We start from the raw sequence: 25,716 nt of genomic DNA on the forward strand, positions 1-25,716 counted from the left end.
TGATGAGCATGAAGCAGTTTTGAGTATACCATTATTTTAGAGGGATGAAACTATAAAAAGTCTCAACATAGCAAAATGAACCCCAGCTTCTGGCCCAAATGAACCGAACCTACCTCAGCGAACCTACTTAAGCAAAATCTGTGAGCCCAAGTCAACATGTCGTGGTTGGCAAAATTAAAACCAAGGAGCTTACCTTGACGCTGTCTTGTTCGCGGGAATTTTTTGCAAGTTGTAATTTATTCCAGATTCCACTTTAATCCACATGGTTTAACACACCAGGACAGCACTGCTAGCAAGCAATGGATTATGTTTGCGTTGCTCATTCACATTAGCCTTTAGATGCAAAACTACATCATGCACCGCAACATATTTTTGCAAAATATTCGAACATAAATTCGCCACATATAAGAGGATCATCGTAGTTTGGTTTAAAGAAAGCATTTTAGTTTTATTATAATTTTGTTTGTTGCAAGGATTTTACAGTTTGAAGAAATAGAAAATTACACCATATGCCAACTGTCTCAAAGATGTGCATGACAAGGAAGAGCTATATATACTTCATGCATCACTTAGGTAGTTAGCATTGTATTACTTCTTGAGTTATTTACTGTCACAGGTAGGTGCTTTGGTCTGAGAGTTAGTGATAGGGCCGGCCCTCGCCAATGAAATTAAGACCAGCCGGTATCACAAATTACCAGTCCGAACCTGTATATAGCACACAGAGACTCACGAAGACTTGTATGTGTCTCTGTTTTTTCCAAATGTATTTGTTAACCTTTTTTAGCTTCACAATAGAACAAAAAGCAAATGTTGCTTAGCTACACTTTTTTCCACAAAAAGAAGCGCAAAAAAGAAAATCAGTTCAGCTTTGGTCCCATTAAGAGATCTCCCCCAGTGTGATTTCTTTATAGCAGAAACATGACCATCAACGTAATTAAGAAAGGATTTCCAATCCATTACTAGAAGCCGGGTTGCTACTAACGACTTTTATTTACTATTTATTTTTATGAATCCATTGATAATCTGATAGAAAAAGGTTTCTTTAACACAATTTTACACAGAATTTAAATCAAGTGAAGTTAAAACTCTGGATAGAGCATTTTAATGGTGAAAAAACGTTTCCACATTGAATGCAAAATGTTTGTGTTTATAATTTTGGTATAAGAACTGCTTTGAGTGGGTTGCTCTTTCAGCTAGAGGCATGTTTGCCTTAATTAAAAGCATCAATCTTACAGTTTACTGAAGGTGTTAAAGTCCAGTGGCATATTTTCCACTATCAGTTTAAATCATCTAGAGACCATTGGGCTTTTTATTAGGATCTAGTTAAATGTTATTTTGAGCTCTGAAGGTTATATTATACACTTTATAAGGTTTATATTATACACTTTGCTATTTTTCTTATTCATAATGCACGTGTTGGTAAAGCCAAGAGGAAGAGTTAAAGGCTTAGATAGATATGCATTTTAATTATGCTCCCCATCCTGATTTTTACAGTATCTTTAACAATAATTTAAACCTAACAACTAATTGGCAGCAAAGCTATTTTTTTTTTTAAGCAATCAAATAAAAAGTACAAAAACCCTCCAAAGAAAACTTTCTGCATTGCCCTTTTTTATTTTTTTTCCCTGTCCCACTTCAGCTCTAAGGAGGAATATAACCAGTTTCGTGTTATCAAATCCAGTGGCTTCATCTGCTCTGAGTCATTTATTGAACTCGAATGCATTATGTACTTGCGGGCTTGTAGACTTATTAAAAATAGCCTTGTAGCATTGTGTTTCATCGCGCATAAGAGCAGTAGCATCTGCATGAATATTAAACATTAAAAAGGACACAGTAGTCATGCAGTTTTTGTCATTAACAATTCATTTGCATCTTCGGAAACTTCTTTTTTTCTTTTGTGCTGCTTGTTTCCTCGCTTCCATTTTCCGAAGTGAATTTCAGCTGCTCTGTAAACAGAATCCTGGGTTGATTTATTGTCGAAAGTTTCTTGTCTGCACATCAAAACTTCATTGATGGTTATTAACAGAAATTTAACATTTTTATTCATAATCCAAAATAATACCCTTTACTGCAGTTTATAATGCCACAGTAGATACATTTTAATGTATTATCCCTCATTGCTGAACTTTATTCTTGCTGGTTTTTTAATACCTCCAGATTAAAAAGCGCGGTTGGACATATGGTCTGACATCAACTTCAGAAAACTAACTTTCATATTGCTATGACGTTTTCTAGATTATAAGAGAAAAATTCATGATTGTAATTTCCTTCAAGTTAACTGTAGATCTATCTAGGGTTACACAATATATCCCAATTATTGCATGTTTTCATTGCATTACTTGTTTATAATAATGACATTGCCAAGCCCTGTTTGGATCATATAGCATATTTACCGTCCAACGGTCTAGAACGGTGTTTCCCAACCGGGGGTACACATACCCCTAGTGGTCTGCCAGTGCATTGCAAGGTGTACATGAAAATATTTTATTTCTCACGTAGTCAGATAAAATATGGCTGGGATCTGTTTTGCTTTGTGAGGAGCAAATTGAAAAATTAAACAAGCTTTTAACAACCAAAAAGTAAGTGTTTCTTGAATTTACCTTCAGCTTTCACACATCCAAACCAAGCAGAGGAACAAACTGGATGTAGAGAAAAGCCTGTGATCAAATTTTTTCATGCTCACTATTGGAGCTCATCACAGCAGCTCCGGTATCTTGATGAAAACAAAGTAAAACTTGTTAAGACAGTCTGACTATAATTTTTGTTCTGCATTTAGTCCCCAATTCATCAAGTTTAAATGTGACTAGAAGAGTGTTACTCAGAGGAGCTCCTGTTTTATAAATACAGGTTTATAATATGATTTTATTTTGTATTTATTTTGATTCCTTACTAACTTCCAGGCAAGATGTTTATGTTTTTTTATTTGAGATGGAAAGCATAAATTTACACAAATTAAATGCTCAAATTAAAAGGTTAAGTAAAATAGTTTTTATTTTACAGGAAGTTATTGTACGTTCCACTTTTGGATCGTCATCAATACTTTTGACTTAAGGGGGACTCATGACGAGACAACATGTCTAAAAGGTACAAGAGTCAAAAAAGGTTGAGAAACATGGATCTGGAATTCAGGCTTTGCTTGCTGATGTCATATTTTGTGGTTGGAACAAGTTCCACTGTAGCAGGAGCCCCTAATTGACACAGGTTAGCGTGTTCATGGAGGGTTCAAGCCAATGTTGAGAATAAACAGAGGAAAACATGGATTTGTTTCAAGTTAAACTTTCATTTGATAGTATTTATCTTTGTCTCATTTGCTTGCTGTGCGGGACTTTGGCCGATCATGTTGTTTTTATGATGCTATATAAGAAAATGGTATCAGATACCTTCCTTCCTTCCTTCCTTCCTTCCTTCCTTCCTTCCTTCCTTCCTTCCTTCCTTCCTTCCTTCCTTCCTTCCTTCCTTCCTTCCTTCCTTCCTTCCTTCCTTCCTTCCTTCCTTCCTTCCTTCCTTCCTTCCTTCCTTCCTTCCAATTTACCACCATGCACAGAATCACTCACATCTAAAAAGACAATTTAAAGAAGCCAGTTAACCTAACAATCATTTTTTTAGACTGTCTGGTGAAGGCGAAGTACCCAGAGGGACTAAAACTTAAACGGCTGGGAATTAAACCCAGAACTTTCTTGCTGCAAGACAGCAGTGCTACAAACCATCATGTAGACCTATGGTGGGCTTACTCTTAAAAATAAATCTTCAGCATTCAGAGTTGAGCTAATAATAAAAACACAGAATGCTAAAGAAACTGACAATTTGCTATTTTACTTCTTTGCCCATAGCTGCATCCAGGTGGCGCCATATCATTCCAAACCTGTTATGCGTAGAGCGAACGCTGCACTTTTCCTCTTCATCCTCATAAAAGTCTGAAAGAAACAGACTGAAATTATATAACTATGAGTTGGCGAAGAAGAGAAATAAATAGCACCATTTCAGTCATTTGCATCTGCTTTTAAGGTGTCATTCAGTAAACAGATGATCACAAGAGTAATCATTGGAAAAAAGTTAATTTAGTTGGTATTTTTATTCTTTTACCCTATGAGTCTGGATCCCAGTGGCATGGTGAACAGAGAAAATGAAACGCATATATACAGACATTTAGAATTAAACGTTTAAGTTAGTTGATATAAATAGGTAGGGTGTAATTCATAAACTGCTCCTTCATATCATTTCCTGGTAATGTTCCAACTGCAGTTAAATTGAAATCCTGAAACAAGTCAGATAGCGTGAAGCCTCATACTTTCTCTGGCACTTAAAGCCTAAAGAAAGATAATAAGGTTTTATTAACCTGGCTGCTGCAGGTATCTTAGTGTATAGAAGTGTATAGAAGAGAAATTACTTCTTTATTTTTATTGTTTTACACTTCATGTATGAATGAATATATAGTAAATAACAATTTGACCCATTTGTCTCGTAACATGTCATGTGATATTAATTAATTTGAACTATATATATATATATATATATATATATATATATATATATATATATATATATATATATATATATATATATTATTATTATTATTATTTTTTTTTTTCCCTGGGAAATGCAGAACAAGAATCAATGATTTCTATTGTAGGCGTGCGATAGTCCAGTATGAAAGCACCATATATCCTATTTAGTGGTGAATGTAAACGATGCATTTTGGATTGATTTAATGTTAGGAATGATGCCTTAGTGTTTGACATATACATATAACTGCTAAATAATGGAAGCATAAAAATCATGATCAAAGATATAAACTTATTGGCATTTTATATTCTGGCCACTTTAACAGGATGATAAGGTAGAAGATATTCAAGGTTCTCCAGTACACAGAAAAGAGCAAACTTGTAATCACATTTTGCTTTATACGAGAGTTTTTTTTTTTTTTTTTTTTAACATTTGAATTTTTTTAAAGGAGCAGTTCCACAGAGAAAGAGGAAAGAGGGTTCGGCACAAATCAGAATCCCGATTTTAAGGATGAATGCTTTGTAGAAAACCCTGCGCTTGTCCTTCGTGTCGTCTTCCTCACTGAACTAAACCGTTTTTAGGTGAGAAGCTGCAGAGCTTCAGAGACCTCCCTCCTGAGCCTTGGGGCTTCCTTTTTTAACAAGATCATTCAAGTTGAGCAGCTCTTATTTCTGCTCTCCAAATCTATTGTTTTGATATAATAAAGGACAATCTAGCAGGAGACCTCAGAGCAGCAGGGATGTATTGTTGAGCATCCCAGATTGCTTGCAACCTTTTGATGCATTTGACATGCAGTCGGGCTACATATTTGTTTCTTGTACAAAGGGCTGTTTGCTATTTTCATGTTATTTTTATTCACATTTTTACCGGCTTATCTCGGTGAGCTGCTGGATTTTCAGCTTGGTTTAATGTCTCTAATTAGCTGAAGATGAGCCCACTGAGCTAATTAAGATCAAAACCCTTTTAGTGCCTTCATTTCTTTCATTGGGCCTGCTGTCATTGGGTTTAATCCACATGTTTTAAAAAACAAACTTCAAATCTCTCAAAAGTTTCTGTATTGATGTATGAACATCATGGATGAATCTCCTGAGATGTTTGGGCAAATGCACCCTAATGCCTCTTTTTTAAGTTTGTGATCCAAGCCAATGTGCCTTTTGACCTCAGCAGCCATGTTTATTTTCACTTTTAAGGTCTATTTTGAAGCGCAAATATACAAAGTTAAATTTTTTTAAGCAGAAATTGGTCTTAAAATAGTAACAAGTTGCAAATAAAACAAGAGGCAATGGATTCACTTTATTAGACTGCAGAGCAACTAGCAGTTTGTTCTCACTCTCCCACTGTGTAGCACCTACTTCCAAAGCTTAGTCAAAAATGTTCATATTAAACGCTGAATAAATTCATGTAAATGAGAATCTGATCCAGCACAGTATTTAGGACACAGGGTGTTTTTTTTTTACTAGTTTACCACTTTATCCCCCAGGAATAAATATTCAAAGCTGGTCACATCCCAGTGTGGATGGCCATCAGCACAGAGAAGATAAGCATGTTGCTTTGGCAGTTGTTAAGGATTTAATTACCTGTTTTTATTGGGTACTTTTGTTGATGGGAAAAAGGAGAGGTCTAGCTCATCCTGACCTTGGAGTAAACAAATAACAAATGTTTGTACACTTAAGTAATTAGTGTCAATCAGTGTATAGTTAGCACTAGTTGGTTTTAAAGTTCTTTAAAGCTATTTTCTCTACTTTTAATTAGCACATTATGAGCTGTCTGGGTGTTTCCGACTTCCCACCTTCGTATGGTGAAAAGTGACAATCTAACTTCACAGCTGACGGCATCATTGCATCCAATTTCTGCTGCTCTGTGTTTGTTTTTTCAGCTCTTTATATTATTATTGTTTTTGTTAAATATGTGGTTAATGAGCAGTTATGTTGTTTGACATTTGATACAGCAAATTCATTGTCTAAATACCATTTTAACTGATAGTTTCAATGCAGGGTTATTTTGTTATCCCTGAATTTAGTTTCATAGCTTCCCATTATCTAATATTCATGCCCGTCAAATTTAGATCTAAAATATATTAAGTTAAGTTAAAATTGTTTCTGATTAAAAAAAAAAATTTAGGCATCTTTTAAAGGCTAAGACAAATGCATTAAACTTATGTTCGACTCCGGGTCTCTTGAGTTTGGAGGGGCTCTTTGCCATCACACTCATTTTTAGCTTCCACTCCCACAGTGAAAGCTTAAGCTGCAAAACATGCAGTCATTTTTTTCTGAAAATAAGTGCATTTTTTCTTCAATTGTGCAGATAAGTGAGACACTTTGCCAATGGAATAAGACTATTTACATTTAAAACAAGAAAAAAGACAACTGCAGCCTCTTATTTTAAGTGCATTATATCTAATTATCTTATTTTAAGAATGCTCATTCCATTGGCAGGTCATGTTATGTACCTACTCAAATTAAGAGTAAATACACCTATTTGAAGATTTTTTTGCACTCACGTTTTTGCAGTGAATGGTACTCTGGGTGGGGCCCTCTTTTTGCATTTCCCATAACTAGTTAATATGTAGAAAATCATATAAATTCTTAAATTACTGTATAATCTGACACAAAGGTAATTAAATAATCTACCTGCTCTGGGCAGCAGACATATGCAACTACTTCAGTTTTAGTCATAACGTTATAGAAAACACTAACCTGATCAACCGTCCATTTGGTACGTATGGGACCCTTAAATCCTGAAATCCAAATCAATCAGGGGTTTGAATACTTTCCGTCTTAACTGTGAGGGCCACAACCTCCCTAAGCTAGGAATGTCTTTCTTTTGTAGATTTATGGGCCCAATCATTTTGTTGTCTGCAGATAACAGTGTATGTCAGATGTTTGGTAATCCATGGCTTTTCCTGTCCAGGTGTCAAATTGACATTTTTGAGACATGTCAGGATAGAAATAGGAAAGATTGTTATCCTATTTTCTCCAGAATTGCTTGTTAATACTTTGGAGATCTTCTGACCTTTTTTTTTTTTTTTTTTTTTTTTGTTAGGACCACCAATTTTGTCAGTTGTGCCTTTCTTTTTTCTTGTGAAAAATATGTGATTTTATTTTGGCAGTGATGGGCGGTCAAAATTGTTCTGAACCGAAGTAGATGTGAAATTTAATGGCTATCCTTAAACTTTTAACTGTTCGATTAACAGAAATATTCAGGTGTGACAGTAGTGCTGTGACTCCAATCACCACGCAGCCTGGATACATAATACTTTATAAAAATGACCCTTTGAATTTTGAAGCTGCACATACCTAGAAAAACCTGTTTTTCTGAAGTGCTTTCTATCAAAACCGAGTCAGGGAAGTCATGCCCAACCTTGCTCTGCTTGTACACCACTCTGCATTTTATTCTTCACATGCACAGTTGTGGCACAGAGACTGATTGTCCTGCATAATCTGAAACATCTAGTCGACTGGTGTCTGACTCTGCTGGATTTCATTGAAAATTAAACTCTGTTTTATTTTAATTCCAAAGCAGTAGAAATAGGGCTTTTGGAAGTAGGATATTCATTAAATACATTTTTTTTTTACAAATATCTATTAAAATTAGTGTTTGGCTTTGTATAGATGAGGGAGACTAGACAAGGCAGTCTTTCAAAGACTTTTACAAAGAAAATGTTTACAGGAAGCTAATTCCCAATAATCTTAACTTCTAGGATAATCATACTTGAACATTAGCTTGTCCTCTACACCAGAGCTGCCTGATCACTGCTTTTAAACTTCGTCCAGAATGCATTTCTTCACTGGCCCTGTTGCTGTTGTGTCCCTGTAAAAGCACAGCAGTTCAAACCATTGCAACCACAGGCACCAGGTTCTATTTCTTCCTACTTGTGTCCTGAGATGTTATCATTCATCAAAGCCTATAGCCAAAAGATAAGATTTTTTTTCATTTTTTAAAGATGAAATCTTCTTTCATCTGTTTTTTTATTTTTTACAATAAACTCAAATGAAGGACATAAACTTTTAGATGTTCGTTTAGTATAATCTTTACATTTCTATTATTTGCCACCTTTCTTTCCTGACATACTGAGATCCTGCAGTCATTAATGCAGGAGAATAATCTGTGCAGTGTGGCGAATCGAAAAGTGAGGACTGTGCAGGGAAGATAAAAGTTAAAATCAGTGCCTAGAAATGAGTAAAAGAAATAAAATTGGTCCAACAGTAGCAGACCAGTTTCACTTTTAATTCTGCTATAATGCAATAACTCAAAAGTGGAGTATGTACTCGCGCGTTTCTGTATTGGTAGTGCAATCTGTAGCAAACAGGCCATGTCCCTAGGGGAAAAAAATTGCGAATTAAAAAAGTCTGACAAATTGATTCTGTGCTACAACAGTTTGCATTGAAGCCTAAAGTTACGTATAGTTAGATTATTTCCATTCAATAAATGTTTTTGTTTTTTTTTTGTAAATAGGAAAAGCATCGATGTAGGAAAAAAAATAATTTAATAGAAAAAAAGACAATGCGTTTGTGAAAAAAGTTTTTTGTCTGTTATACAATCTCTAAACTGTTGCATTATTAGTTTATTCACCATTACAGAAGTTAAACACCAATCAGAGTTGCTCACTTAACACGGTTTTTTCACCTTTGGGTGTTGGTGTAGGGTTGAGTTTGAACACGAAGGGTCGACTCCAAAATGATTTAATCACTTTCCACAAATATTTGTATATGGCAGCATTAGATCTGATATAACTTGGGTTTAGCCCAACCCCTAAAAAACCTCCCTACACTATAGTTCTTCAATAGGGGGTTTACGATCCCTAGGGGTTCCATGGAGGTACTGCATGGGGATCATGAAAGTTTTGGTTGATTAGACTTTTTTTTTTTTTTATATTCCCCCCTGCAATTTTTTCCACTAATTGAAATGTCTTTAAATACACATTAACATGAATTCAACACACTGTAGTGAACAGATAAATGGAGGCAGAAGATGTCTTTCAGTCATCAATGCACACATTCAGCGACACACAGGAGCTCTTTCAAGCTGAGCACCGTTTCATTCACAACACCTGTTCCATCAACCAGGAATCAGAATCAGAAATACTTCAATAATCCCAGGGAGAAATTACTTTTGTTACCTTACTCCATCTGTAATAGAGTGACTATAGGACCAGTTTGATGTAACACAATTTCATAAAATATATATAATTAGGGGGCCCCTAACAGGGCAAATTCCCAAAACAGATGCGGAGCTGAAAGAGTTCAAACTAAGTGTACTTTTAAATTGTGAAAAGATTCCCATAAAGGGTTAAACCTTTAAGCCTTTCTGAAAAAACTATTTCACTGATACCTAATGTAGATCTTTCTTCAATATCTGCCTGATACAGGTATCAATACTAGATTGGTGCATTTCTCAATTGCACCTAGAATAAAAGAGTTATTTTATTATTTAATTCCAATTTTCCTTGATGAAGAGTATAATCCCACTGAATAGGCGGTCTAATCTGGGAAAAAAAATAAAAAATAATTGAGACAAAGTTTATTTTTAACCTAATCTTTAACAGATTTGTCACATATAATTGTCCTGGACTCTAGCTATTTAACTGTGTTTAATTATTTTTTCAAGACAAAACTTTCATTAGGCATGCACCATTTAACTATGGATAATTGCGCACATCCAACCCAGTTCTAATTCCCTTTAGATGAAATAAAAAAAGAATAGAATAAAACAGATCTATGCAACTGCTTGCATTAAAAAATTGACTAAATTCTCATGTGATAATTATGCAACTTCTGCCTCTTAAACTGGGTCCGGGTTGCATCCCAAAGCAGAGCTTCAATTCATCAGTGAGTAAATTACCTGTATCTTCTGTTTTCCAAAAACACCTTTATGAGTCTAATTTCTTATGTAGTCTGTAACCAAGTATGATTTCTGCATTTAAAAATGCAAAGCACGTTTTTTTTTCTATAATCACTGAAATGTAGTTAGACAAAGGTACCAGCATATTAAGAATCTGTCAGACAATATTAGTACATTAATGCCTGTAATGATGGGAACCAATCTGTGGGATATTATGTTTCATTCAGATGAGGGCTAAATGGCTCTGACCTGTGATGTCTGACGTAATTACAAAACTGTCATCATCAGCTATCAGTTTCATTAGAAACTGAAAGCACTAATCTCTGCAGGAACATTACCTCCTTTTGCACAAATCAATAGAAATTCTGCAATTTTCTCCAATTACAATAAACTCGGTTGCTATTTTTCTTTTGACAAGTCTGTTACTGTGAAGAAATATAATCTAAACCTAAAATGTCCGAGATTGTTTAATGGTTTGTTAAATGTCTTTTTATTCAGTGCGACTCTTTGTTTTTTTCTTTTAACAACCAACTTGGAATCGGTGCCCGCTTTAGACATCACTAACATCTTTGTTTCCGCTCTTTGCTCTGTTTTTGCTTTTTTCCCTTTTTTTTTATCTTGCTTTTTCTTTTCATAATTCTGCTTTTCCGGCTGAACTCCTTCTTGGCTGCTTGATGGGCTTCATTTGGAACAGAAACAAAAGGTGAGTTTTCTTTCTTTTCCTTTTTAAAAATCTGTTCTAGTATCATTTATTGTATGTTCTGAAATGATTGTCGTTTATTTTCTTAGTTTTTTTTCTCCACCAAAACAACATATTTAAAGGCTGTAAAATTTATAAAGACGTCATGAGAATTCCCCTCCTTTCCTATCCAACCAACCTGTCACTATCCCCATACGACACAATGATTGCCCTTAAACCATAAGAATTACTTATTACTTGGCAGCAGCATTTGGCATCCAGCATTTTGGACAATTTCCAGATCACTGTGGAAGAATTTGAAGGAGTCCATTTAGAACCGTTTAAAAAAATGACCACATTGACAGCTTACTGAAGGGCTTCAACTTTACGTCAACACACCTTGAAAGGCTTTTAGAGCTTTACTAGGCCAATCCAAAGCAGCATTTTGAGCGTTTGTTTGTTTGTTTTAGAGACATTTGGAGCGGAGCTTCGGATTCATAGTAATCTGGTTGAACTGTAAAGTGCCTTGAGATGACATGTGTTGTGAATTTGGTGCTATATAAATAAACTGAATTGAATTTAATTAATCTTCACTGACATCTTTGTCCCATTTTCTCCTATCACTTTATATTTTCTAATATTTTCTCTAAAATCTTGGGGAATCATCAGGATGTTCTTGTGGTAAATGTGAACAAGTCTTGGTGTTTCTTTTGGTCACCGGTGTTTTTGCCTTAAACTCTAAAGTTGCCAGTTTTTCCTAGTCAGATCTTTTTATTTTTCTGAGTTATAAACATTTACCTGGCTTTCAAGGTTTTAAATGTTGTTCTGGGTTCTTTTGTGACTGTTTGTGCTGATGAACCTTATATCAATAGTTTCTTTTCTGTTTTTCAAATATTTTAGATCAGACTGATAAACAGCTTTTTACAATCTTTTTAGTACATGTTGCGAGTTAGGTGTGTTAAAGTGTTTATTTTATTTTTTATCTGTAGGGTTAACATGAATCAAATGTAGGTGTGGGTAGTGAGTTAAGAAAAAAAATATTTGGTCAATCACATTTGGTTTCTTACTTAAAGGAGAATTCCGGTTTTTAACACTTTTAGCCCATTTTCTGTAGTGTCCAGGATGAAATCGAATGATCGACACCAAAATTTTGACAATTGGTCCTGTCTCTGCTTTTCGGCTCATGCAGAATCCCCCCCTGGCTGCTTCAGAATGGCTTGCATAGTGCATGTCCGATAATGTCCTTAAAACAACCTTAAACGTTCTTTTTTAAAAATATGCTACTCACCGGGTCGTCAGTGCTGTTCAATGACGTTCAAAAAAAGTTTCGTGAAGAAAAACCGTTCCTGTCTTGTTTTATTTAGCATTTTGTAAATCCCAGAACTATTTTTTCCGATACATCACAACCGCTTATAAACTTCCGCTTCCCGTTCGAATCTGAAGCGTTGCACACTCCAGACCACTAGTTGGCGACAATGTCTCTATATACTCCTCCTCAGTATATTCCGGTTCAAAACGGTATCCTCTACCGTCAAACTCAAAGTCCAATATGTCCTCCTCAAGAATCCACCTTTCGTATTCCATTTTCAGAGTTTTTTAAAGTGTTTAACAGAGACGTTAGCACCTCGACGTCGGAGTACACAGAGTGAAGCGAAAAGACTACAACTGTGTAAACAGGCCCCATTTCCGTTTCTGGTGGCGGAGGGATATTGACTATTCCAACAGAACTCAATGGGATTTACAAAATGCTAAATAAAACACTACAGGAACATTTTTTCTTTACGAAACTTTTTTTGGAACGTCATTGAACAGCGCTGACGACCCGGTGAGTAGCATATTTTAAAAAAAGAACGTTTAAGGTTGTTTTAAGGACATTATCGGACATGCACAATGGAAGCCATTCTGAAGCAGCCAGGGGGGGATTCTGCATGAGCCAAAAAGCAGAGACAGGAGCAATTGTCAAAATTTTGGTGTCGATCATTCGATTTCATCCTGGACACTACAGAAAATGGGCTAAAAGTGTTAAAAACCGGAATTCTCCTTTAACAAGCAAGATAAGTATATTTTGGCAAAGGGTAAGGTTGGCTTCAATAAAGAGATGCTATATGCTTAATTTGACCAAATCTGGGAATAACAATATAAGATCCATTATAAGCAAATGGATAATGAGTTACTGTTTTTTTTACTTCAGGGATATAAAGAAAACTAACCCCTGATCACAAGTACTCTATCCAGCAAATGAAAACAGTCCATCTGGACAAGTTTTATTTTTTCAATGTGCCTCATTTAGACACCTTGTGTTTTGTTATTAGAATAACTCAAAATGTCTTAGAGATTTAAACCACCTTAAAGTCTTAAAAATAATAATTTTTACTATTATGCGTTCACAGAAACATATTTGCCCACTTAACTGCAAAACCTTTCAGTAAATCAATATGATTCTAGAAATATTTTCTTGTTTACATGTAGTTCCTAAATTCTTTCACTTTCTACTAAAAACCAACCCTTCCTTAGAAACTAAAATATTCTTTTTATATCAGGGTGGTTAAATTACAAGTTTTTAATACAATCTATGCATTATTTGTTTGTTCAGGTTCACATTTAGCTCCAAATACATTAAAGGAACATTTGTTTTGTCGATAAATTTGCCCTTTGAGCTTTTGCCTGAACAGTTTTGAACCAGTAATTGCTTACACTATTACCACGTGCTTATCTCAGTTGATGGTTGGAATAAAATGCCTTTATTTTCTTTCTATCACTTTTGCTCTTCAAAAGATGGCTTGGTGATTGATTTGTTACTCTAGTGTTGTAAAAGAACAGCAGCATGAGAGCTGCCCTTTCCTGAGGTCAGGTAATAAATAGGGTTTCCAATTATACAAAGCCATCAAATATCAAAAAAATGATTTTTATTCTTTTCAGAATCCAAGCATGATGTAATAACCTGAACCCACTGCAAAGCATAATGTGGAAGATGTTTTTCCCCCCAGAGGGAATATGTGATAATTTGAGTCCTAATTGATTAAGCTAAAGGAGGGCCTGGTCTTCAGAAGGCTTCTTAAAACCGTGTCTTAAAAATGGTGCAGATATGTTTGTGTGTGCAGATCTTTTGTGTGTGTGTGTGTGTGTGTCTGCCTTCATCATTATGCAGATCATATTCTAATGACCAATCTGCACAAATTCATGGGTGGAGGATATGCAAATGTAAACATTTCACATGTGGGAAGCGGTTTTCCCAGTAGGAAATTATATTGCACCACAATTTTGGCGTCTTTTTAGTATTTCTGAAAGTCAGCTGAAAACTGACACACAAAAATATCTGCGGACAAAGGAGGGATGGGTAGAAAACCACAGGATGGAGAGATATTCGGTGCCCATGTAAACATATTTCAACCGTCAGAAATTACAGGGGGGCATTACTCAGAGTAAGAGATCTCAACAGCAAATTTTCTCTGCCTTGTATATATAGGTAGCTTTGAGATAGGCTACATATTTGAGCTGCTCTATACATTTTAGTTACCGTAGTATTATCATTAACCATTTTTTTTTATCATTACTACCTCTATCCCCATGTCTTGCTTTCTTCTTTCTTTGATGGTCACTCTCAAACTGCCAGTATCACACTCAGTCTGCTAATTTTTAAAGGATGGAACCAAAAGAGCAATGTTTGCTCAGCAAAATTTGTAGATCACCTCAAACACGGCCACTTGTACCGCTGGCTGAAATAAATTGCTCATGCATTTTAGGGCCTTTCATTAGAAATCGTTGAAAATCATCCTTGTGGTGTGCTACATCCCAGTTTATAAAGCCATGTTCTGTTTATAAATCAACAGATCTGTGTGTTTTGCTACATTAATTTTTTTTGCATTTCTAAACACATTCACAGTGACAAAGAATACTGCATGGGGACATGCCTTTTTATGTGCAACATATCTGTCATAACTTTAGATGTACAGATCCATGTTGAAATCCCAAGTTTTTCTTTTCTTTTTCTTATTATGACTTCACATTTTACCATCTAAGAGAAAAAAGGATATTTATAGTTATTTTTTTCTTTGCCATTAGTAGCCTGTAAATGTTCAAACACACCCTGCAAGTGTGGAAAAAGTCATTTATTTCCAAATTCTAATTTAATGAAGCAAATATGGAAAGCTTTATGAAGCCTTAATGCCTTAAAACATTGGAAGTATACAAAACATGCAACAAAAAAAAACAAAACTTTGTCCTTTAAACCATCTTTTTGTAATTAATAATACATTTAATCAGTGTCATTTAAAATTGAGCGGTTTCACTTTATGTCGTGTGCTGCTGTTTTCTGGAAGACAGGTGTTTAATATAGGAGGAATTTTCTGTTCTTATTAAAATAAATGAATAAGTCAGTTTTGCTTAAAACAAAGTGTTATGTTAAGGTTACATTTTCAAGTATTTGATATAGTATATGCTCGCAGAAAAAAAAAAAAAACTTTTGCCCAACTTATTACTTATTCTGTTAAGTATACTTTTCAAAACCTTGACATTGAAATAGAGATAATGTCTAGATCACACTGTAGTTGTTTGTCATGAAAAAAGGCAGCAACAAGTGACCAAATGTTCTTGGATTAAAGTTGTTTTTTTTATTTTTTTATTTTTTAAAATCAAAGATTGTGTAGGATCTTTAGTGTGCATATGCCCAAAAGCTGAAAATGATGTATGCACAAAACATTTAAGATTTATAAACCTTGTGCACACAAGTCAATTTCATTTCCACAGCAGTGTGCACAAGTTTGTGCACAAGGCTTCACTTCTTTTGGCTCTCCACACACCCACCTCCAACCATAAATGCTCTATGCAAAGCGCCGCATGAATGTCACTGAGCCAGCTGATTGATGTTATTTAATGCTTGCCAATGACAGCTGTGGAAAACAGTGAAAAAACAAAAAGTGGTTTAACCAAGGCAGAAATAGATGTGTTGGTCGTTGGGATGGAGAGTCGGATAAATATCTGGTAGTAGTGTTGTGATTAATAGAAGGCTGTATTATAAATGGCAACAGAGTTTGATGCATGGACTGATCACATTAACAAGGACATCCAAGGCTGCAGGCAGCATTGCACTTTGCACTGGCTGTAAAATCTCAGCTTTATGGATAATTTCACAAAATTATTTTGTTCTTAAACGTGTCCTTAGGATGAGCGTTAATTAGTTGTTGATTATGTTTAACACCTGTGGAGTAATTCGCAATGGTAAGAGCCGGTTGCCAGGAATCACAGAATGATAAACAGGTGTCACTAATTAATACAATTGTAAAAAGCCAAAAATCTGGATATTTCCGGTCACTACGCTATCTATAAGACTTAAAATGGGCAATAAAAAAAATAAAAAAACTGTCCTTTATTTGCACCTCATCCTGTAGAGCTGAAGTATGGTTAATGCTTTATGTAAATGATTTCACTTCTGAGAGGACTTCATTTGGTTTTAATTGTTCATTCCTCCAGTATGCATGTACACACGGGTCAGAGATGGTGTGAGGAGCTTTACATTTCCACACCAAGTTCATTTTTTTTGTTGATCATAAAATTTGTGTAGAAAGTGTCTTGCATGATATTCAGGTTTACGCAAGCTTGACAATTCAGACCACAGAGGATCTGTACTTGAGCTCGTTTAAAGTTTGAACTTTACCATATCTCAATCCACACTTTATCTGAGTGAGAGGACTTCATTCAATTGTAAATTCACAATAAAGCAATCTATGTAAAATGTACTTCTTAAGTTGGGGACTAACAAATACAGCTTATATAATCAGTCACATCAAAAATAATTAGAGCTTTAATTCACTTCCACCCTCATATTTGGCCTAATGGTCTGTAACAGTGAGGTGGAGGATTAGGGAATTCCTTCCAGGTGAATTCATTAGTGCTGATCTCATGTTTGCTCTCTGCAGGTCAACCTCAGAGAGAGAGAGGGAGGTTAGAAAAACCAAAAAAACAAAGCATAACAAAACCAGGGAAGTCCTTGACCTGAGGAGACGACTTTCAATACCCTCACACATGGACATATGCTATTATGTAATATAAACGGTGGTTGTCATTGTATGGCCTCCAAGATGGTGTGCGTACTAAAGACAACGCTGAAGATAAAACGTCTGCAGTAAAATAGCGTTGTTTTCCTCAGAGGTTCGTGTTTCAAATGGTGGGAAATATCACAATAGAGCAGTACTTGGAAAGCAATCCAAGAGATTTAAAGAAGCAGGCCTTCTAATGTTTGCTGCAAATGTATAGATCGATGATTAGATAAACCTTTTCCCTGTACTGACATGGCATTAGTTTTATCCTTGCAAACATTCTAATCCTTAATGCGACTGAAGCTGATTGAGCTCACTTTTCGCATTTGCTTATTTGTTGTTGTTGTTTTTTTTTTATGCTACCGAGCTTATTATTTATTGGCGTTGTGTTTATTAATGGATTAGAAAATAATTGAAAGCCGATCTTTACTTTGAGATGAGTTGGTTTTGGAATAAATCACCATATTAAAAGATTAAAGTCTTGAAGTTTTTGAAGATGTCGAAGATTAAAACTGCGAAAAGTACACTCTATTAGAAAAAGAAATTCAGGTGTTAATAATATCAACGGGCTTTACATGTTTCACCTTTTCCTGTAGTTCCTGGATATATTTTAACCTTATAGCATTATTGTTTACTCCTAGTGGATGCCTGGCTCTCGAGATCAAGAGAAAGTTGTTAGATGACCTGCTTGTTCTTTACTACTGGCACACTGTAAGAGATAATTAGACAGACCATTTCCATATAAATATAATGACCTGGGAAGATGGCGTGTTTGTGTGGGCTCTGTCAAATTGCACAATGCAATACTTGATGGAAGAGGTGGTGTGTGTGGGAGAGGTTAAGCTCGTATTGGTTGTTGTGGGAAGCACAGGCTCCCAGGTGGAGTTAAAGTCAGCGGTCAGAGCTGACAGCTTGATGTGACTTGTCAAACTATGTGACACATTAAAGAGCCGTGATCATTCAAATCCCTGCTTCAGTGCTGCCAACCTTAACTAAAATAACCCTCCAATACATCTAAATTGGTCCCACTTAACATATCCGTGGTGGATAATGGGTCTCTCCAATGCGAGGTGGGGATATTTCTCAGAAATACTGGAGCTTTTGTGTCTGCTGAGTGGAGAACTTGATAAGCTTTTGAATTACAATGAGAAAAAATGCAGCTAAGGAGGTTGGTGGACACCATCGTAGGAATTATAAGGGGATTGAATGCTATAGAAGGTGGGGATGAAGTGACAAGGAAAAAAGTGAAAGTAGGCGGCCTTGTTTGAACTAAATACCTCCAAGCGGCTTTGGAAAGTCAAGTTATTACATTCTCATTTATCCTCCATTTGTCTAAAGTGCAGAACCTAAATCACCTTATTACTGTGCTAATTTTTGGTGGATTTTTATTCCGATAAAAATGTAATGTATATGCTGGCACAGGAGGTGTGTGAAATGTGTTCAGATTACTGAGGTTAGGAGATAGAATTAGCCTTTAATAGGACCTAAAACCCTGCAAATGGGGTTTGTTATGAAGCACTCTGAGGATGCGAGGATAGCAGCAGGATTTCTGTCTCACGCTTTCTCGCAGTCAGTATTTCTTTCCTCGGGTACACATCGGCTCTGATCAAATGGACTTTCTCTCCTGAAAGTCTGATCCACCCCACCCCACCCACACACACACACACACACACAATCCTTCCTGACTCACTTCACGCTTTTTGCTTTGACATGTTGAAGAGCACCATTAGTTCTATAATGAGTTTTTGTGTGGCTTCAGAAAATATGTGCCATTATGACACATATCATCAAATGTAAGAATCGTTAAAGGCTTTTCATGTCGCAGCTGAAAAGGAAGGTCTGATCACGTAGCGCACACACTGCAAACATGGCGGTCTTTAAATGAGGTCCATCCCATTATTTTCTTCACAGCCTATATTAAAATGTGTACATAATGCTACCATGGCAGACGGCTTTTATGTTGCTTTGACAGCACTCCTGAGGTCTCTACACACCAATTACCTGCACCTTTTAACATTGTCTTGAAATGCTTGAAAATGTCACCAGGTTTTCAAAACCCCTGAGCCCCCCCCAGCCCCCTTGTTGATAACCTCGTCATACTTTTACACCCCCCCCTATGTTTTCCTCCTATATTATCTCCCTTTCTTGTTCTGCCTCAGTGTCTCAGGCATCAGCACTTCATTTTGATCCCTCTTTGTTTTTCTGTTTCCATGTCCTCGCATCGTGAAGGTAATGGGTGGGCTCGTTAAAAACATATTTGCCTTTGCGACTTTATACTCTACCGCAATGTTTTTTTATGTGCACATGCAGGTTTTTGTGTACGCAGGTTGGGGAGGATGGCGAGGTGTTTTGGGGGTGGGGGTAGATATGTTTGCAGGAGCATCAGGAGAAAGGGGGGGAAACAAGAGAACAAATTCACTGATAAGTGATTTAGGCCGTCATCAATCAACAGAATGACTTAGGAAATGTTAGGATGGGCTTAACAACTGTTAAGATCAGACTGGTGCCGTCACTGTGAAAAGAAATGGAGATAACAATGTTTCAAAGCTGATATGACAGCTGTCTAAAAATCCTCATTTAGCTTTAACACGTATACAAACATATTAAGAGGGTAAGGATGGGTATTCAGGAGTCCTATAGAGGGCACTATTCCACTGAGAATAAAATCCCTGGTAAAATTCAAACCACAGCCCAATACACACTGATTAACAACCTTCTAATCAGTCAGGAATCTTATTTTGTCTGTAAACTTCAGTCAAGATTTGCAAATGCATTTTTTTTTTTTAGAGTACACTTGTTCTCACTGTGGGGTAGATTTTCTTCTCTTTAAAAAAAACTAAACTTACTGTGATGTTGTAGATGTTAATGCTCAGACAGAAGTACTTTTCGTGATCTTGGTGCAGCACAAATAGATGGAGAGGGGAAGGGAATAAAAAAAAAAAAAGCCTAATGAAGTCTGTTAATTTGCTGCTATCAGAATGAAAGTCTCAGACTAATTATGGCCCTGGGTCATCTAGTCTTGATCACAGGGAGAGGTGGCCCTGCATGGTTCACTTTGATTAGCTGACTCACAACAGAGCTCCTTCACTTCATTTACTCTGATCTACCTTGCTGCCTCACTTTCGCTGGCAATAGCACAGGCGATTCGGGGAAGATGCTCCGTGTGCAAGCAGTTCTCGCCCCGTCGTACGTACTAATGCAGAGCTGTGTATTATGATAAGGCAGGGGGGGAACTTTAGGGCAGGTATGTAGAGCTCCAGTAACACGTGGACGCCTGTCTGATGTCTCCTGTGCGTTCTTGTACTTCCTGTCAGACTGAGTGAAGTTCGGGGCTTAGTGGAATTTGAACCATACAGTCAACAGTCAAATTGTGCAGCCTGTCTGACTGTTCTTCTCCACTCTGTTGACTGTAGACTTGACAGATTTGTCGGAGTGCTGGATTTGTTCACTTGCTGCAAGCAGCCCCCTTCTGTGCATCTGATGTCTAGGAGTGAATTTTGCTGCAGGCAACAGAGTGCGTGTGTATAATGTATAAATATATATGTGTGTTCCAGATATAGCTCATGTTATCAGGACCTAATTCAGCCCAGAGCCTAAATTTCAAGATAATATAACCCATAGGTCTTTATAAACATAATTTCAGTTAGTCTAAGGTAATTTTGGTTTTGGAAAGGCAGTTATTCTGTTAGTATTTCTCTACAATGTCCTTTATAGGTGCTGACTGATATGTGTCTGATTGTGTTTGTGGGGGTTCGATTGTGAGGCCTTCTAAATTAACACCAGCTACAGAACTCCCCTTAATAGCAGTGATTTAAACCTTACCTGCATGACTGCCTTGATTGGTTATTAGAAACAACACAGTGATTTAATTAGCCTTTGAAGACAGCTGCCCTCTCTGCTTTTCCCTCTTGTGTGCTTGTGTCTTTATGGCTGGCCTGTTGTCACAGAATCTTTCTTTAAGGAAGCACTTAAAAAAAAAAAAAAGTAAGGCACAGCTTGAATAAAACTAAGGACATATATGTAAATATCTAAACATAAACAAGCACACTTTGGATGTCTTGCTTGCCTCTTAAAAACGTTTGACCGACTGGACCGAAACTCTAAACCTGGGTTGGTGCTAAAGCCAAAGGCAGCAGTCACTGGCTCCTGTGTGCAGCGGTGTTAATAGATGCAGATTGTCAATATTTAAATTGGAAGAATAATTATGTCAAATGCTTTTTACCTTTGCTTTACCTTCACCTCCAAACAGCAGGGCTTTTTTTTCTCCTTTAAATGGAATAGAAGCTACAGTAAGTCAGTGCTTTATTATTCCAAATCCCAAACCAGACTTTAAAATAAGCCTCTCAACCTCTTAAGCTGTTAAGGGTTCTACACAAGTAGAAAAGTGGTCCTTTTTCCCACTTGTGTAGAATTTGAAAAGAGTTTCTTATTGCCTGCCCGAAAATAAATTACGGTTTATAAATTGGTCCTAAATCATACTATAACTTTATTTTTTTGCCTAAAGGAAAAGGATTGAAGTAGAGGGGGGCTTTTATGAGATACTAAGGTTAGCAAAACGTGGTGTGTAATTACCAGTTATTATCCTAAGATTTAGAAAAAAATGCTGTTTTATTGAAAAGAAACTAAAAGGCTGTTTAAAAACCTCAGCAACTTGGACCCAATATTCAGACAGACGGTTCAGGACGGTTTACAACAAGCTTTATTTAGAACAAATAACTCAGTGAGCAGCTGATCGTCAGCGGGGCGGATAACTGGATTCACTGCAGAGACAAAAAACGCAGGTCAGTGACTGGGATATCGGGCTAATCATGACAAGGAGCAAAAGTCACTGACCTGGTTCAAAGTCCAGTCCGATCCCAGATGAAAGAGAGATTGTCAGCAGCCGTAGCGGCTTCCAGCGCCCCAAATGATGATGAGCTGACGACAGCTGATGCCGAGGCAGCAACCTTGTCCTTAAGGAGAATCCAAGGCGAGGTCAGAGAAACAGTCCAGGTTCGGTAACCAGCAGGATGCAGGAAAAAAGTGCAAAAAACACAGCAGACAGATGCAAGGCAAAAAACTCCACAACCCAAAACAGAAAACAGGTCAGAATCGAGATAACAGACAGACTTACTTGAAGGTCAGAGTTACTCTCACAACAGCTTGAATAATCTGGCACTGGTGGCTGAAAACAAACAGCATATATAGGAGCTGGAAACAGGTGGATAAGATAAGTGGTAATGAGAAACTGGGCAGAGTTAAACAGGTGAATTGAATGAGCAATAAAGGGAGCCACCAGTGCCAGGATTATGACAGGCTGACTTCTGTAAAACTTTGAGGCGCAATGGCTGATTTATACTTCGAAACTAGGTTCACTTCGTAGGTATCGCAGTGCACAAAAAGACGTCCCCGCCCCCTCTGCAGACACTCTGCTGCTCCTCTCCCAAATTGTTGGTGATCGCAGACAGTGCCACAGACAAGAGGCCGGCTTGCTTGGTTTTTATGACCGCAATTGTGGAAAACGACTTGTTAAGTTGGACCAGCTAGAAGAGCGAGGTCCGCTCTTTTCCACCCTCAGCCGTATCTAGACCCACAGCGTATAGCGCATACCACGCTCAATATTGAGCATAAATCAAAAATGTCTGCATCAGGCTCACTGCGACACACTGTGGTGGGGAGTGTAGCCAGCCCTTTAGTGCCACAGCTCTCACACATCATGAATACGCCACAAGTGCCCAATAATGATGCATTTGCACAACTTCTGCTTCAATACTGCCATGACTGCATAACTGCAATAGAAAGTGAAACTTACCACTTGACATAGTTTTCCATTTAAGTCTAACACCTGAATTTTATACCCGTGACTTCAATACACATGTTTTCAGAAAAGGAGAAAATAAAACCAGAAATCTGCTTTGAAGAAGCGACATGTCTATATATTCCTTAGAAAACCTGATCATTTACTCACATTTTAAGCTTGGAAACAGTGAGATATCTTCTTCTGAGTGATTGGAGAAGCTTGTTTAGTTTCAAGGCTTCTGTCTTTTTTGCTACTAAAAATGCTTTTCTGTATTTCTTGTAATGGAAAAGAAACTATTGGAATCGTCTCTGAGCTAACTAGAGGGCAAGCATCTCTTTACCCTTTGCTCCGTAGAGCATAAAGTATACAAAAAAAAACTGCTCACTCCTGCAACTTTTTAAACTTTGTTTTACCTTAGTAGCTATAGCCAATCTATACTTCCTCTGTAGGATTCAAATGAATATTCTGTGTTAATGTTAAGATAGCAGTTTTGATTGGACTTTCTGGTGTTACAATAACTTATTGGTGTTAAAGAAATTTGATCAGGACACTAAATTAAAAAAATAGAGTGTTAAAAATTCATAAAAAGGCTAAAATAACCAAAGTCACACAATCTGAGGTTTGTTGGCTGTATGGATCTCAATGAAGAGCAATTCTAACTGATTTTGTTTGTTATATGACTGCAAAAAAGGTTAAGATTCCTCAGTAGACTTTACTTTCTTTACTTTTAGTTAAAAAGGGATGTTGTATCAACATTGCAAGCAAACATACATGCACAACAAACCTTATGCATGTTAGTAGGGAAAGTGTTCAACAAAAGTTGAAACTTAATAAAAGACAAACATGTTGGATTGTATGATTTTTACCTTTTTGTTTTTCTAAATTAAGATCTGTTGGAGCGTTGTGTATTTGTTGGTTGCAAACCATACAATTAGTAGACCCTGCATAACTTTCTATGATTCTTCATTACAAAATCAGTGGCTTTGTTAATAGATGAAAACGTATTTGAAAATTGCTCAACTTCAGTTTTTTCACCGTTCTGTGGTTTTAGCCTTGATACAACTCTTATGAAAAAAATACAGTACTTGAAATCATTTTCAGTGCTACAAGGAGAAAAATGTGAAATTAAGCAGGTAGATGTAGTGAATGAGAGCTTATTCAGGGTTGGTTGCATACACTGTTCCTTTCCCCATTTTTTTTTTTTTTTTTTTTTTGTCACTTGATAAGTTTATTTCAGTAGTCAGAATAATGGTAGAGAGATAGCTGAAGTTATATTTTGATGAACAGCACTGCAGTATAAGAAAAGTGTTCCCTTTTGGTAAATTGGTGCTCACCTATTACAGGGATAGGGATGTAAATGATGTCATTTGTATTGAGATGGCATGTTTAGAAAAGCCTTGGAAAGCATTATTTTGCCCATTACAAGAGCAACAGTGTTAGAGGCATTTGCTAAAGCATCTAACAATAAACCCCATAAATGAAGCTCTAGAGGAGGAGGGCATGTCTTGGTGCTTTGGATAGATTAAAATGCAGATTCTTTATCTGATAACTTTTTTGTCTTAAGCGTTTCACAAAAAGTATGCTATGTCACTAAATTTGATTTTCTGTGTGTGAGTGGCTGGATGTGTGTGTCAAAACCAGGCCAGTTCCAGTAAGCCGCTCCCTCTGATTAGAAATCCTCAGTGATAAGATGAAGTGGTACTGTGAGTGGAAAGGGCCAAGGAGATGGAGATCTGTGTGTGTGGGTGTGTATGTGGGTGTACGTGGATGCTGGGGTGGGGGTGGTGGTCTGAATTTGAGGTGTTACTCGCTTGTCTCTGAGGCCTGCCTGTCATGTACAGCATCAGTCATGCTCTTTCACAGCAGTTTTATTTCATCCACCACTCCCTTTAGTGCTTTGATGGCAGGATTCACTGATACTGCCTTGTGGGAAGGGCGGTTGCTTGGGAAGCTGGTGTGTACGCGGTGTTCTACCTTGTCAAGTGCCTTTAGACAGAGATCAGATCAAAACCAAACAGCGAAATTAATATAGGTGAGAAATGTAGATACCTTTTTTAAAAAGGGGAAAAAATATAACCAGTATTGAATCCTCAGCTGGTCTAGTCACTAACCAACCCTTTGGTTTTCTTAAGTAATAAATCATCTATCTTGTTTAACTAGCAATGAATAAACATGTTTAGTGTAGTGGTGGCCAAGTGATTGGAGCAGACTGCTTGAAGTTTGAGATGGCTGCAAGTACTCTGAGCAAGACCCTCATTCCCAAATTGCCCCCTTACCACTTTGAGTTGCCCATTGCTCCTCGAGAGACTGGTTAAATGCTGAAAGCAAATTTGGCTGTATTCTGCATTTGCAATGACCACTGAAACTGATTACCCGTATCCCCAGTTTGTATTAATTAGTGTATGCACAGCTCTACTAGGAGGACTGTTGCCTTGGAGCAAGAACATCCTGGGTTTGAATCCCTGCCCAAGGTTTCCTTGTGCATGCATTGGTTCTCCCAGGGTATTCCAATGGTCCAAAAACAGGATTTTAGCTGAATTGGGTACTCTAAGTTGTCCTGAGGTTATGAGTGTTTGCATTTGTGGTTGTTTTTCCTTTGCCTCTCTGTGTTTCTCTGTGATACAATGAAAAGCTGCCCAGGGTTTCCCCTTCCTTGCCATCAATGTCATAATGTTGCCAGCACCGTTACATCTAGATATCGACAGATACGAGTTTTTGTAGGACTATGCCATTACAGATACTTTAAAATCAGTCTAGATAATTTTTGTAGCGAAAGGGCTTTTTCCTCCTTCATTTACATGAAAAGAATGGCAACAGGATAAAATGCGTCACTGGTGTTAATTACAAAAAGAAAAACATTTATTAACGAATGAAAGATA

At 36.9% G+C, this 25,716-nt stretch overlaps 1 protein-coding gene across 6 annotated transcripts in view; it reads left to right on the top strand.

The window, feature by feature from the left end:
• The window catches only part of LOC119772583 (protein diaphanous homolog 3-like), a 223,497-nt gene that overhangs the window by 52,073 nt on the left and 145,708 nt on the right, over positions 1-25,716 (top strand). For 5 of the 6 annotated variants that reach the window (XM_038269031.1, XM_038269030.1, XM_038269035.1 and 2 more), the window contains one exon: positions 11,039-11,047. The exons of the other annotated variant lie outside the window; for it this stretch is intronic. In XM_038269031.1, the coding sequence (XP_038124959.1) occupies positions 11,039-11,047 (9 nt within the window). The remainder of the gene's footprint in view (positions 1-11,038; positions 11,048-25,716) is intronic. 6 annotated transcript variants of the gene reach the window in all.

Source organism: Cyprinodon tularosa, unplaced genomic scaffold, assembly GCF_016077235.1.
Source record: "Cyprinodon tularosa strain WSP-4 unplaced genomic scaffold, ASM1607723v1 ctg717, whole genome shotgun sequence".
Classification (NCBI taxonomy): Eukaryota; Metazoa; Chordata; class Actinopteri; order Cyprinodontiformes; family Cyprinodontidae; genus Cyprinodon; species Cyprinodon tularosa.